This window comes from Terrapene carolina, unplaced genomic scaffold, assembly GCF_002925995.2.
Source record: "Terrapene carolina triunguis isolate 2854851 unplaced genomic scaffold, T_m_triunguis-2.0 Scaffold111, whole genome shotgun sequence".
Taxonomy (NCBI): domain Eukaryota; kingdom Metazoa; phylum Chordata; order Testudines; family Emydidae; genus Terrapene; species Terrapene triunguis.
In genome coordinates this window covers 12,300,424-12,315,275 of record NW_020664462.1, presented here as the reverse complement: position 1 = coordinate 12,315,275, position 14,852 = coordinate 12,300,424, and the positions used below count along the sequence as shown (strand labels likewise).

At 41.1% G+C, this 14,852-nt stretch overlaps 1 protein-coding gene across 3 annotated transcripts in view; it reads left to right on the top strand.

Annotated features, from left to right (window-relative positions):
- The window catches only part of XYLB (xylulokinase), a 138,799-nt gene that overhangs the window by 3,947 nt on the left and 120,000 nt on the right, over positions 1-14,852 (top strand). For 2 of the 3 annotated variants that reach the window (XM_026652035.2, XM_026652033.1), the window contains 6 exons: positions 4,443-4,512; positions 5,931-6,011; positions 7,499-7,585; positions 9,039-9,167; positions 11,028-11,093; positions 13,225-13,297. In XM_026652035.2, coding sequence (XP_026507820.1) covers positions 4,501-4,512; positions 5,931-6,011; positions 7,499-7,585; positions 9,039-9,167; positions 11,028-11,093; positions 13,225-13,297 — 448 coding nt within the window. In that variant the 5' untranslated portion in view covers positions 4,443-4,500. Of the gene's footprint in view, positions 1-4,442; positions 4,513-5,930; positions 6,012-7,498; positions 7,586-9,038; positions 9,168-11,027; positions 11,094-13,224; positions 13,298-14,852 lie in introns of those variants that run through there. The other variant, XM_026652032.1, reaches the window with a different exon arrangement.

Sequence of the window (14,852 nt, the reverse complement as noted above, 5' to 3'; positions counted from 1 at the left end):
CTGACAATGCCTGACTGCTACCAATCAGTCACAAATCAGTTTGGAGTCGGGAAATTCACCGTGAGGGTTGCAAGTGTGCAGGGCCATTAATTGACTCCTACTAAAAAGGACTGTGACTCTGGGTAATGTGCATGAAATAGTGGATGGTTTTTCAGCAATGGGGTTCCCTAACTGCGGAGGGGCGATAGATAGCATACATATCCCTATTTTGGCCACAGACCACCTTGCCACAGAGTACATCAACAGAAAGAACTACTTTTCTATGGTATTGCAAACACTGATGGATCACTGGGGTCATTTAGCCAACATCAACATGGGCTGGTCAGGGAAGATGCATGACACACGCATCTTTAGGAACATAGGTCTGTACAGGAAGCTGCAAGCAGGGACTTTCTTTCCAGACCAGAGGATTACCATTGGGGATGTGGAAATGGCAATAGTGATCCTGGGATACCCAGCCTTCTCCTTGTTCCCGTGGCTCATGACCAGCCACATCAGTAAGGAGCGCTTCAACGACAGGCTCAACAGGTGCAGAATGACTATTGAGTGTGCCTTTGGCTGTTTGAAGGGTCTCTAGCACTGTCTCAGGAGGTTAAACTTCAGTGAGGAAAATATCCCTATGGTCATAGCTGCCTGCTGAATTTGAGTAACCAGATATCAGGGCTATAAGAGAGGCTCAATGGGGACCTATTCGGCTCAGGGAGGTTTTGAAGGAGCATTTTAAAACTGAGTCACAGTAATGTGTGTTGCTGTAATATGTTGAGCCTGGCATTGTTTTTTGGCACCGTGCTATGAACCCTGTAACGATCGGTGTGTGTGCACTACTGTAACAAGGCAAATGCACCTATTGCTGTTATCTGTGAATGACAGTATCGGTCACCATATTTTGGAGCATAATAAAGATTCATTCAGTTTCCATAAGTAGATTTTTATTCCACATCCATGCAAACATATGTATGTAATGCTGAGGTAAACTTCATACATACATGGTAAAGTATCTTTAAAGAGGAAGGAACAGGGAATTCACAAGCGTATACATCAATGAGGCTCTCACAGCTGGGTATATGTGGGGTTGTCATTATGTTTAATCTCCCATGGAGTGGAGTGCCTTGGGTATTGCTGCAGCCCCAGAAGATACATGTGGCACCATTTTCCACAGGTGGTGGTGATCGTAGTTGATCTCTCACTCCTGAGGGTAACCAAGGCTTCAAGGGAACAGCTCCTGCATGCGTCTGGCTGCAGACCAGGTCCGTATGCTGCTAACCTGTGTGCTGCAATGGTGCTTGCTGAAGTAATTGCCGAGTGGCATGGCAAAGTGTCCTACTGTGGGGAAAGAAACAAGGCAGCCCTCCCAAGATACCGTTGGCAAAGGATTGCAGATTACCTCCAGGAAAGTTTCCTAGAGATCTTTATGGAGGATTCACGGGACATCCCGGTGTGCATAAACAAATTGTTCCGCAGGGCCCCCTCTGCTTAGCTGTACTGGGGAATGAGAAGCAGATAGCAACTGTACCTGTATTGGTTATTTCACTACCTCTTCTAGCTTGATTAAAAAAGTAGTACATGAGGATGTGTGTCCATGCAATATTGAAGCGAAGTGAGTACTTACCAGAGGTTCCCTCCCCTCCATCAGGCTCACCATAGTTGGAGTGCTGAGAGTGGCTAGACTGCTCAGGAGTCAAAAAGAGGTCCTGGCTTGCCACGCTATTGGATCTCTCTGTCACCTCTCCCCCATCCTTCTCCTCCATTTCCTCCTCCAGCACATCATCCTTGGGGTTTGTCATAACTATAAAGGGAAGGGTAACAGCTCTCCTGTGTACAGTACTATAAAATCCCTCCTGGCCAGAGACTCCAAAATCCTTTTACCTGTAAAGGGTTAAGAAGCTCAGATAACCTGGCTGACACCTGACCCAAAGGACCAATAAGGGGACAAGATACTTTCAAATCTTGGGGGGGGGGGGGGGAAAGGCTTGTGTTTGTGCTCTTTGTTTTTGGGGGTTGTTCGCTCTTGGGACTGAGAGGGACCAGACATCAATCCAGGTTCTCCACATCTCTCTAACCAAGTCTCTCATATTTCAAACTTGTAAGTAAACAGCCGGCAAGGCGTGTTAGTTTTACTTTGTTTTCTCAACTTGTAAATGTACCTTTTACTAGAGTGTTTATCTCTGTTTGCTGTACTTTGAACCTGAGACTAGAGGGGGGTCCTCTGAGCTCTTTAAGTTTGATTACCCTGTAAAGTTATTTTCCATCCTGATTTTACAGAGATGATTTTTACCTTTTTCTTTAATTAAAAGCCTTCTTTTTAAGAACCTGATTGATTTTCCTTGTTTTTAGATCCAAGTGGGTTGGATCTTGATCCACCAGGAGTTGGTGGGAGAAAGGAGGGGGGATGGTTAATTTCTCCTTGTTTTAAGATCCAAGGGGTTTGGATCTGTATTCACCAGGGAATTGGTGAAGAGTCTCTCAAGGCTACCCAGGGAAGGGAATTAGCACATTGGGAGTGGTGGCAGCGGACCAGATCTAAGCTGGTAGTTAAACTTAGAAGTTTTCATGCAGGCCCCCACATCTGTACCCTAAAGTTCAGAGTGGGGAAGGAGCCTTGACAATCAAGGAGAGCTTCCTGGAGATGTCCCTGGAGGATTTCCGCTCCATCCCCATACACGTTAACAGACTTTTCTAGTAGCTGTACTGGCCGTGATTGCCAGGGCAAATTAATCATTAATCATTAAACACGCTTGCTTTTAAACCATGTGTAATATTTACAAAGGTACACTCACCAGAGGTCCCTTGTGCGCCCTCAGGGTCTGGGAGCACACCTTGTGTGAGTTTGGGGGTTACTGGTTCCAGGTCCAGGGTGATAAACATATCCTGGCTGTTGGGGAAACCGGTTTCTCCGCTTCCTTGCTGTGAGCTATCTTCATTGTCTTCATCATCTTCCTCCTACCCCAAACCCGCTTCCCTGTTGCGTGCTTTTCCATTGATGGAGTCAAAGCACACGGTTGGGGTAGTGGTGGCTGCACCCCCTAGCATGGCATGCAGCTCCGCGTAGAAGCGGCATGTCTGCGGCTCTGCCCCGGACCTTCTGTTTGCCTCTCTGGCTTTGTGGTAGGCTTGCCTTAGCTCCTTAATTTTCACGCGGCACTGCTGTGCGTCCCTGTTATGGCCTCTGTCCTTCATGGCCTTTGAGACTTTTTCTAATATTTTGCCATTTCGTTTACTGCAACAGAGTTCAGCTAGCACTGATTCGTCTCCCCATATGGCGAGCAGATCCCGTACCTCCCGTTCGGTCCATGCTGGAGCTCTTTTGCGATCCTGGGACTCCATCATGGTTACCTGTGCTGATGAGCTCTGCGTGGTCACCTGTGCTCTCCACGCTGGGCAAACAGGAAATGAAATTCAAAAGTTCGTGGGGCTTTTCCTGTCTACCTGGTCAGTGCATCTGAGTTGAGAGTGCTGTCCAGAGCGGTCAGAATGAAGCACTCTGGGATAGCTCCCGGAGGCCAATACCGTCGAATTCCGTCCACACTACCCCAAATCCAACCCGGAAAGGCCGATTTCAGCACTAATCCCCTCGTCGGAGGTGGAGTAAAGAAACCAGTTTAAAGGGCCCTTTAAGTCGAAAAAAAGGGCTTCGTCGTGTGGACGTGTCCAGGCTTAATTCGATTTAACGCTGCTAAATTCGACCTAAACTCGTAGTGTAGACCAGGCCTAAGGCTTTGTCTATACTACATCATTTACGGTGGTGCAGCTGCACCGATGCAGCTATGCCACTGTAGTGCTTCTGTGAAAACGCTCTAAGCCTACAGGAGAGAGCTCTCCCATCGGCTTAATAACTCCTGCTCCACGAGAGGCGGTAGCTATGTCAGTGGGAGAAGCTCTCCCGCCAATATAGCACTGTCTACACTGGCACTTAGGTCGCTATAACTTTTGTCGCTCAGGAGTGTGGATTATTCACACCCCTGAGCTATGTAAGATGTATCAAAGTAATTTGTAGTGTGGACAAGGGCTCACTGTGGATAGTCTTTGTGTGGGTATTTTGCTTTTAGTGTCAAATTGCCTTGTAGGACACCAGCATGAATATAAAAGACCAAGAGTTTACTGCTGCATGAGATCTGTGCAGATAGACCCTTCCACCTATGCAGAACCGCAGTGATTTCAAAGTACTGGGCAAATGTAGGAGTCTACCCTCTTGGATCTCACTGCAGGATCAGGGACTTTATTTTTTTTCCCTGTGACTAGTCAAAATATCAAAATGTTAGTTCCAAAGAGCAGGCTGAGTTTTCTAACTTTGTTTTTATCCTTGCTGTGTACTAAATAGTACCGTGTGCTCTTTGATCATAAATGATCATGTGAAAAAACTGCTTGGAGGGGGAAAAATGACCAAATGTGAAAAAAAGACAGGTTCTCCTCCCACCTCAAGAGAAAATATTGTCTTTCTGCAGGACTAATTGCGGCGTCCACGTCCACAGTGATAAGCTGACAGTGACTTCTCCTGTGTTAATGTGGATCAAGGTCAGAACATGTTTTAATTTTGGTTGTCTGAGTATATTTGTGTTATTATATGATTCATCTTCTTAACTCAGGATTATAATTATGAGCAGCAATTAAGATTTCTATTCAAGCTAAGGTGTTTTGTTTGCTTGTTTTCTGTTTCTTTTGCATGCAGATCTATCTCTTTGAAATGGAAATTTTCACATCATGAACAAGTGAAGCTGGAGTTCTTAAATTGTCATGCTTTTGTTTCTTCACTCTCCGTTGTTTTTAATACTAGATGCATGAAAAATAGAAGTTCTTTCATAACTGATTTTGAACCCATTTCAGCCCTGCTGAATATTGCAGAATATTGCATCTGCTGGATAGAATTTGGCCCATTCTCCTTCTTTTTTAATTAGGAAAACATTCTTTGTTTGCTGTCTTTGTTTCATATGGAAGAGGAGCCAGTTTGGCTTTGCTTTGTTTACTTCTTTGTTTGTGCAACATCAGAGTTAATTTCATCCTCTGAGAATAAGATTTATTAGCCAGGTTTTGTTTCCCTCTGCTGGCTGGCTGGCTGGTTTTGCAGCAGCTGATCATAAAACTTTGTAGTGCAGGCCCTTTATGATAATGGTAGAAAATATTTAGCTTAAAATACTGATGGTTTCCTTTTGTATTCTAAAAACATATATTCACGATCCAGAGAAAATTACTCATGTAGGTCCAGATTCTGTACCGCGTATTCACATTGAGTAGAATCTTACTATGTAAGTAGTCCTAGTAAGGCAACTTGTCTAGTGAAGTCGTGAGTAAGGGTGGCAAAATCTAGGTCACAGCAATGATTGTGTAAAGGTAGATTAATTTTTGGTCCTAAGTTATTTCAGAGTGTCCTTTGAAAATCTCATGGCAAGAGCAAAATTTTCAGACTTGAGTGTTTAAAGGTTAAGCATTTAAATCCATATTTAGCCATCTGAATAAATCATCTGAATTTCAGAGGTGCTGAACGTCCATAGCTCCCATTGAAATCAGTGGGAGATGAGGATGCTCAGCATCTTCCAAGATTGGACCTTGCACCACAAAGAATTCCATGGGTTTTCCAAATGTAAGAACAAAATAAATTGTTCAATTTTGCACCTGTCAACCTCAACAATGTCTCTTTAATATATTGGAACCCAATGAAGACCAAAAAAAGAGCCAAGATCTAATGATTTGTCCTTTGTGATTCAACCTGTTTGAAGAATTTTTTTCTGTAGTTCCCTTTTTTAAAATGGGCTCCTGCTTAATAAAGTAATTTATTCAATTTCTCAAAAAATCCCTAGTCATTAGCTAATTTTTCATTATCTATTACTGAACCCTTATCAGTGATGACAGATACTTACAATTTAATTCTAAGGACTGTGAGTATGCATAATTTGGTAGCTCATTACAATCACTCTTGATTCTGTTTGTTCTTGTAGGCTCTGGATATGATCTTGGAAAAGATGAAGTCTTCTGGCTTTAACTTCTCTCATGTGAGAGCTTTTTCTGGGGCTGGACAGGTTAGTTTTTAAAGGGAAAAATCAGACATATTGTATGTCCTCAACAGAGTATTAAGGAATAATGATACTTATTATTTAGTAGTAGTACAATAGCATCTAAAGGCCTCAATTAAGATCAAAGTTTCATTGTACCAGACACCGTACAGATACATAATAAGAGACAGATTCTGCCTGAAGAACTTAAAAGCTAATTTAATACAAGATGCAACTTGTATACAACTGGAAGAAGAGAATAGGACAGAGAGGACAAGGATAACAGTATGGTTACATAGACTAGCTGTGTGTACAACTCGATGGTTTCATGTCATTTAAATTCTTCACACTTACGGGGCTCTATTATGGTTTTGCAAACTTGAGCCATGCTTGGAGATGGAGGGGGAGTTTGAGCAGCTGTGTCTGCAAGATTGTTTCACAGGCACTTAAGGAGAGGGGAATATACATAGTGAAGAACTGAGCATGCAAAATCTATTCAAGGTGTAGCAAGCATCCCTCTCATCAGAGCTCTTCATTTGTTGGGTGGTGCACCAGGCATCCTCAGGAATAATGGAAACCAAATGATGGCTGCCTTGTGTGTAAATGTTGCCTCTTGCTTAGGCACTTGTGTAGGGCTTCTCTAATTTAGCCTATATTGCACAGTGCCTTTCTTCTGAAGATGTCAAAGCACTTAGACATTCATTCACCAATTAAGCCTCACACCATGCCTGTGAGGTAAGCAAGTCTTAGACCCATTTTGCAGTTGTGTAAAGTGAAGTGCAGAGAGATTAAGGCAGGCATTATCAAAAGTGTCCACTAATTTTTGGTGTCTCCGTTGTCAATTGCTCAGCTTCAAACTCCTAGGACTGGTTAATCAGAGGTGCTGAACTCTTGCCATTTCATTGACTTCAGTTAAAGGTTTGGATGCTCAGAGAATCAGGGGCTATATGTTTCAAGTTGAATACTCCAAATTAGTGGTGCCTAAGGGACTTGCTCTGGGTTACACAGTGAATTAATGGCAGACAAAGTACCTTGAATATGATTAAAGAACCCAGGCATTCTGATTCCCACTTCTCTGCTTTAATCAGTAGACAAAGAGTCTAACCCTGTGTGTCGGGCCCAAAATGACAGAAAGTCATTCAGAGGATCCCTGACTGCATTTTATAGATGCCCTTCTATGGTAGAATCCTTGGGTAAGGCAATAGCTGCAACTAGCAATATTATAGTAGAGCCCACTAGATGCTGCTTTAGTTAATAGTCTACATTTTTCCCAGATAAACTCCTATTTTTGATGATTTGGCACATACATTGCTCATTCTTGAACTGTAATTAAATGATCTAATTGGCCTGGATGTCTCCAAAAAAGGTGAATTGTTTAATGCATTAGTTAATCAATAAATCTGTGTCCCACTTTGGACATGGTTCTCCTCCATTTAATGTTTGAAATCCAGATCGGAATCTGTATTTGACATCCTGGGGGCCATCTTTAATTTAAAAATTTATATCCTCTACAGCAACATGGAAGCGTGTATTGGAAAGAAGGAGCCAGCCAAATTTTAAAGAATTTATCACCTGATCTTCCTTTACATCAGTTACTAAAGGTAATATGTGCAATGAAGAGCTTAGAAGGGAGAGTGAGCACACACACTCCTCTTTCTGACACTGAACAGTTGCTTTTTCCTTCCAAAATATTCCCTTTGCCTGTTTGTGTTAGAAGCCACTGCAGTATACACTTTCCCCCCTTTATTCTAGGGGGTTCAGTATTTCATGCAATTTTGTTAAAACATGCAGCACCCAGTGAGCACCAGAATGTGTGACAAGTGGTCTGTTTATTGTTTTATAAAGCTTAATATTTTTTTAAACATCTTTTCCATTATGGATAATATGTTTAGATCTGATTTCCCATTCAACTCACAAGATTTTATTAGCAAGAATACTTATGTGAAACAGGATAGACTTATCGCTGAAGGTTCAAATTATGGTCCTAGGAGTTCCTGTGCACAAAGTGACTGCTTGGGGTTGTTTTGTGGCTTGTGGACATAGATTTGAAAAGCCTTCTCCTTTAAAGATATAAGCAAAGTAGAGGTCTGTTTGTCTATTGAAGTCCTCTACATTCAAGTTACATCTTGAAACCAGCCTTTCCCACCTTGAGATCAGAAAGAACTTTTAAACATTTGAAGAAGACATCTGTACAGCTGGTCTATTCAAATCTTAAATCTGTATATCCGGATTCCCAAATGAAAATATTGTCTGCAATGAACATTTGAAGAACTTCTGGGGACTGGGTTAAAATACTGCATAGTGGTGTTCTGAGAGTCATGTGAAGAATTCCCAAAAGACCATAACTAGTCATTGGAGACAACAATGTCAGTACAACCCCAGTAAGAACAACAGTAGTTATCCATAGGGATAAATCCTGAAAACTGGAACAAAAGGACTATGCTGTGAGAGAACTGTGCTGAAGTAAAGCAGAGCTCAGGAATGGAATCCTTAGCCCCAGCATCTGCTTCAGGGCCTGGTAACCTGCATAGCTGTCCCATGGCTAGCTACTGCAAGATACATAAAAGAGTGGCAGCTACAGCTTGCTTCTTCTCTCCAACATGAGGTTTGGCCTGGGGTTTTCACGCTGTTTGCAAATCCACTGACTGTCTCTCCAACATGCTGGCTTATATGGATTGTAGATGGGTGTAGAGTCTGACAGTGAGGGATCTCCAGTGCAACAATGTGGCATTTCCATGCGCATGTTCTTGGTGTCCTCTAACATGCTCTAAGCCTCTAACTGCCAGATGCTAGTACTGGATGATAACCTCAGGGGATGGATCATTTGATAATTGCCCTGTTCTGTACATTCCCTTTGAAGCATCTGGCATTGGCCACTATCAGAAGACAGGATACCGGGCTAGAATTGCCCTTGGTGTAACCCACTATGTTCATTCTTCTGTTCTATTGTATTTGGGCCTAATACAGGCAGAGATACCTTCTCAGGATTTGGTCATTAGTGTGAAAGTCCCTCCTGGAGTGATAATCGTTTTGATGATTTATTTTTTTCCCCAGGCTTGTTTTTCTGTCAGTGACAGCCCTGTCTGGATGGATTCTAGTACTATTACCCAGTGCTTATCTCTTGAGAAAGCTGTTGGAGGGGCACAGCACCTAGCTAATATCACTGGTTCACGCGCATGCGAGGTGAGAACTGGAGGAGGAAAGAATTAAAGTTCTTATAGAGTCACTGGTACCTCATTGCAAACTTAGAAAATAATTCTGTCCACAGCCACTAAGTGTGATATCAGTATGGGGCTGAAACTTATGAAAAGGTAAGTTTAGTCTGAATATTGACAAAAACTGTCTGGCAGTGAAATGTATGGGGCTTTGGAATAGCCTCACAAAGGAAGGGGTGATGTTCTATTGCTTGGGAGTTGTAAAATTAGATGAGTCAAAGCACTAGAAAATGTATTGTATGAAGCAAACTTGCATTGGCAGAAAGAGTGACTGGATGAATTATTACTGTACATTACTTCTGTAATTCTGTGGGTCAGATCCTCAGCTGGTGGAGCTATGCTAATTTGCACAAGTTGAGGACCTGTCTCTGAGTTTAAGTGAGGAAAAAGATGCAGGACCAGATTAATTTCAATTTTTGCTTTCATGCAGATGCCCACAGTAATAAAACATGTTACAGAGTGTTTCTAAATTTAATTTTAGTTAAATTAATAAACGTCTCTAAACAAGACATCCGAAGCCCAGCAACACCACTATCCAGTCCTACTCAACACCCATCTCTTCATATGTAAGGGAATAAAAATGGACCTTTCAGCGCTCCAGGGAGGCTAACAAACTCAGACTTTTTGTGGATTTGGGGGATAAGTGAGTTCCAAAGGTCCACGGCCATAACAGAGAATGCCCCATCACCCCACCCTTTTTATTGCAATGGGGCTTCAGATCAGGCACCTTCTCCTACCACAATTGTGACAATATGTCATGGAGTGAGAGGAGTCTTTTAGACCAGTGGTGCGCAAACTTTTCCAGTTGTGCCCCCCATTACCATTCACGGAATTTGTTATGTCTCACCCACTCATCACTTGTAATCTGAAGTAATCCCTTACTTCTGCGCTGCTGCTGGCGGCATCGCTGCCTTCAGAGCTGGGCGGCTGGAGAGTGGCGGCTGCTGGCTGGGGCATTCATGTTGTTTGTGGTGCGGGAGGACTATTTTTTTTAATTCCTGGTCCTGTCCCGCCCCCAATACCCACTCTGTTTTTATCCCACTCCTGCTATTATGGCAGTGGGTCCTCTGGGACCTGCAGGATCCCAGGTTCTTCGCGCCCCCCCAAGAGAACCTCTTGCGCCCCCCCCAGTTTGCGCACCACTGTTTTAGACAAGTAGCATATGTAAATAGCACCTGGTTGTCAGTTTGTTAGTGATGGTAAGTTCATCAAAATATGGTCCTATCCATATGCATAGCTCCTTTTGATTCATTGTTGTGCAGAGTGTATGCTCATTTGAGTTGAAATGAAACTTTAAACAGTGCAAAATGTTTCTTTTTAACTTATAACAGGCAATGAATTAACTTAAAAAAAGTTCAGTATCTTAAGCATTTTTCTTTTATATGATTTAATACATATATGAGAAATAATTATTCCTTAGCCATTAGTTATTTCTGGCTTGAAACACCCTGTCCCCCATTTACCCCACCTATACAGAGTTGTATAAGTTGGGAACCTTTTAAGGCTTTGGAGGCCAATGTTTGCATTGTATTGGGTTCCTCTGTATGTAATCAGTATGATTCATTCCATTGAACTGTCATTTCTGAAACATAAATTATGGATAGTAATGCTTTTTCACAGCCTTTTTCCAAAAGGTGAGCAAAATTCTCATAATGAGACTATGCATTATAGCCTGTTTAGTGCAGATTGCCTGCTGTGCACTGACTTTCATCATGCATCAGGCAAATTAAATATCCAAAGTGCAATGTACTGAACTCATTACACAGAGTTAATGATTATTGACTCCATTTAGTGTTTGTATTCCTAAGCATTTGCATTTCTTTCTCAGCGTTTTACAGGAAACCAGATAGCAAAGATTTACAGCCAGAATCCTGAGGTCTACGCACAAACTGAGGTTGGCTCAACTTCAATCCACTTACTGGAAATCACAGTTGAAAATCTTTTTAATTTTTTTAAGGAAATATAAAAAAAGTTTTTGCTAAAAAGAAATACATTTTGTTTATTGAATTAGTTTTCATAATGCAAAATAGGTAATGCTTTTATAAAGTGGGTCTGTTTTTTTTAATTGTCATTTATTTGGCAGATGAAAATCAAATATCAGATCCTTTTAGAATGATGCATTTAACATTGTGAATACTTCTGAGTCACAACATTTTGAATTGAAGTTTTTAAAAAGTAGGCCTTAATTTTGCCTGCACAAAATTACATTTGCACCAGTTTGTGCGGGTATTACCACATTTGCTCACACAAACAAGTGATTATGCACAGTTGATACACCCACAGAACAGCTATTTGCATGCATCAGTGCAATGTTTGCTGATGCAAAACAGGTGCCAGGCAGCGTTACCCAGGAAAAACTGGAGGTTGAGTTGAGCCCTTTTTAACAAATTGGCCCTTGAAAGTTATTTTGATCTCTATAATTATAAAATAAATTACACATTTCAAACGAAAGTTTCCTTTTTTATTGACATTTCAGAAATCAACAATCACAATTATTATTTTAACTGCTCAAGGCTGAAAATCTGATGTTCTGCCTCAAGCAGTGATTGATTACTCCATGCTTCAGAGCAAGGTGATAAACCCCTGTAATGCATGTAGGCAGTGCTGTACGTGAGGGAAGGACATACACCCTGAAGCATGAGATCTGTCTGAGACTCCTGTTTTGGCATTTATTACTGCACTTGATAAAATTTCCAGGGCTTTTAAAATCTATTACCAATATGGACCAGTTGACTTCCTGCAGCAATAAGTCTCACAGGTTCACTATATGCTTTATAAAGAAATATTTTCTTTAATATTGTTCTGTCTGTATTTGCATGAATGTTATTGTGACACCCCTTATTCTAGTGTGGGATGGAGTGGAATGGATGGAAGACAGACTATATATTCTGGTCACAAATTTAAGATCAAATACAGAAGTGAATTAAACTGGGATCGTTGCGATGTGAGCCCTTGATCAGAGTGGGTCCAGAGGCTGAGGACTAGATTGTAACTTTGGCTTCCCCAGTTGTGCTGAAAGGAATGTGGCAGTGCCATATTACAACCAGAGCCCCCAGGAGGAATTCTGTCTTGGTAAGAATTCCGCTTGAGGACCCTCAGGCAGCACACACTAGCTTGGCAGCTCACTACTTTATAGAGGATGCAGTGCGTTCCCTCCACTGTGCCAGCCTGTTTTGCTGGCTGATTTAGAGAGTTGAGCCAGAACCAACCTTTAACCCAACACTCCTCATTCTCTTTTAGGCAGCTAGTGTCCTTTGGAGCACTAGGAAGGGCACGGCCTGTGTTCCTCAGCCATGTTGAGATGTGTCCCTGGGTAGAGCCTCAAAAAGAGATAGAGGGTCATTAAAGCCTACCATCCTTATGATTCCATCTACAATCTATCTCTGAGCAGTTAGTTTGTGGCATAGTAGCAGGTAGCGTTGCAATGCATAGTTGATGGCTGTCAGAGGGCTAACTGCAGGGGTGATCTATGTTGCCTGACTTAGGAAGAAGTTGATGGACTCAGGAAGACAAGAGCCCATGTAGGGGTGATGGAAGAGTCTCTCGGAAGAGGCAGCAGAAGTTTGTAAGATCTATTCCTTGTTTAGCTTTGGTTTCCCTTTGGATTCACTGATGGATGTTGTCGGTATGGTTTCTGTGCTGTCATCCATGCTTTGATTTTTCCGCCTCTCTGTTTTTTTGTATGCAGACTTCTTTTTATTAAATTGTGGCCCTTGGATACATCATGGCTGTGCAGTAATTCATGCTAAGGCAGAATACGCTAATATATTGTGTATATTTTGTATGTTTCAGAGCTAAAAGCTATTAAAAGCTTTTATTATAAGGTACCTTTTTATATGGATGTCTTCTATAAGCCCAGGAAGGAAAATTTTACTGGATAATCCTTGTAGTACTACTATTTCTGGTAGACAGTACCCATTGCTGAGATTTTATTAATATTTTGTTTCTTTCATTTACTCAAACTGCAGTTGCTTTGGCATGAATGTTGACGGGAGTTACTATCTCATGTTATCTTTTTGTTTCAGAGAATCTCTGTGGTTAGTAGCTTTGCAGCATCCCTTTTTCTAAGTGCTTATGCACCCATCGATTATTGTGATGGTAAGTGTTGTGTCTCTTCTTTTTCGGTGGGGATAGTCTAGTATGGGAGTTCCCTTTGTCTCTCCATCATGAGTAGAAGAGGGGCAAGATGTTTCCCACATGTTCAAGTCTTACTGCTCTGATGATGAGTGTATTTAAACTTGTGGCTCTGCACTGAATTAATTATTCCCATTTTAGTGTTCATCTTAATTCTGTCAGCCCTTTGTCCACATGTGCATACATGCATGTGCGCGCACACACACACTCAAACTCACACTCACTCTCTCTTTCTAACCTCCACTTTCTTACAGAATCCCTCAAAGGTTTTTACAAAAATGGATTTGTGCACTTTATTTTTCTGCTTTATGATGTATGAAGGATGTATGAAATGTCTGTCAAAGTTATAATTTTGCTTTTTGTTGTCTTAGACTTGACATTCCTGATATTTCTATTCTTCCGTTGTTTGGATTGGGTCTCACAACATGTATATGAGCTTTCTCATTTTAATTGGTGGACAAATTTATAACAAAAACATCCTTTCTCCAAAATGTTTATTAGCTGATATTGTTAAATAGGTGTTAACTAAAGCAAACAAATAAAAGGGTTTTAAACAATCTAAGTAAAGAATCCCTTCCCTTTTTGATTGCTTGATGTCATCACTTTCTTGTGATGACATTGTCTTGGTATTTTTTCAGTCATCAAAGTGAGCCAAGACAGGGTCTTAATTGCTAATTTAAAGAGAAAAACCAGCAAAAATAAATAAGAACAAAACAGGCCTTTTTTGCATCATAATACAGGCAAAAAGGTGACTAGCCCAATTACTTTTTTCTTTGCAGGTTACCTTTAAGTTTCAGTAAGCTTCAGTAATAATTTTTGCAGGTCTACATCATATTTCCCAATGGGCTAAATCCTGAAAGATTCTGAGCATCTGTCACTCCCATGATCTTTAGTGCAGGTTATGGATAGTCAGAAAGTGCAACCCATTGACTTTATTGGGAGTTGAGGGTGCTTAGTCCCTCACAGAGCACCTCAGCACTTAGGAGAAGCAACCCCAACATACTGTACTTAAACTAAAGCTGGTCAAAACTCTTTGGGATTTTTGTGTGTGTGGAAAAACTGACTTTTTAAACGAAAAGAAAATTTTCATTTTGGTTGAAATTTTCCATTTGTTTTTCAATGAAAAAGTAAAATGGTTTGATTTTTGAAAACTATTTTCAGAGAGAGAAAATAGGGAGGAAAACCAACTTTTTCGGTTTTTGAAATGGAAATGTTTTTTGGTTTAGTCAAAAAAACAAAACATTTTGTGAAAAACTTTGACCAAAATGGGAAATATTTTGTTTCATTTGAATTTTTTCACAGATAACATATAGCATTCTAACCAGCTCTAACTTACACATATGGTGCCCTTCTAATTTTGTTGCTCCTCTGGACATTTAAATACCTAGAGTAAATATTCAGTCCTGAGGATATAACATTTATTAAATCTTTGTGTGAAAAAGATGAGAGAGTGAAGTAAGACATTACAGTGCCAGTCTTTACTAGACTGAAGATCATGTATTATTTAAGTTACATTTTG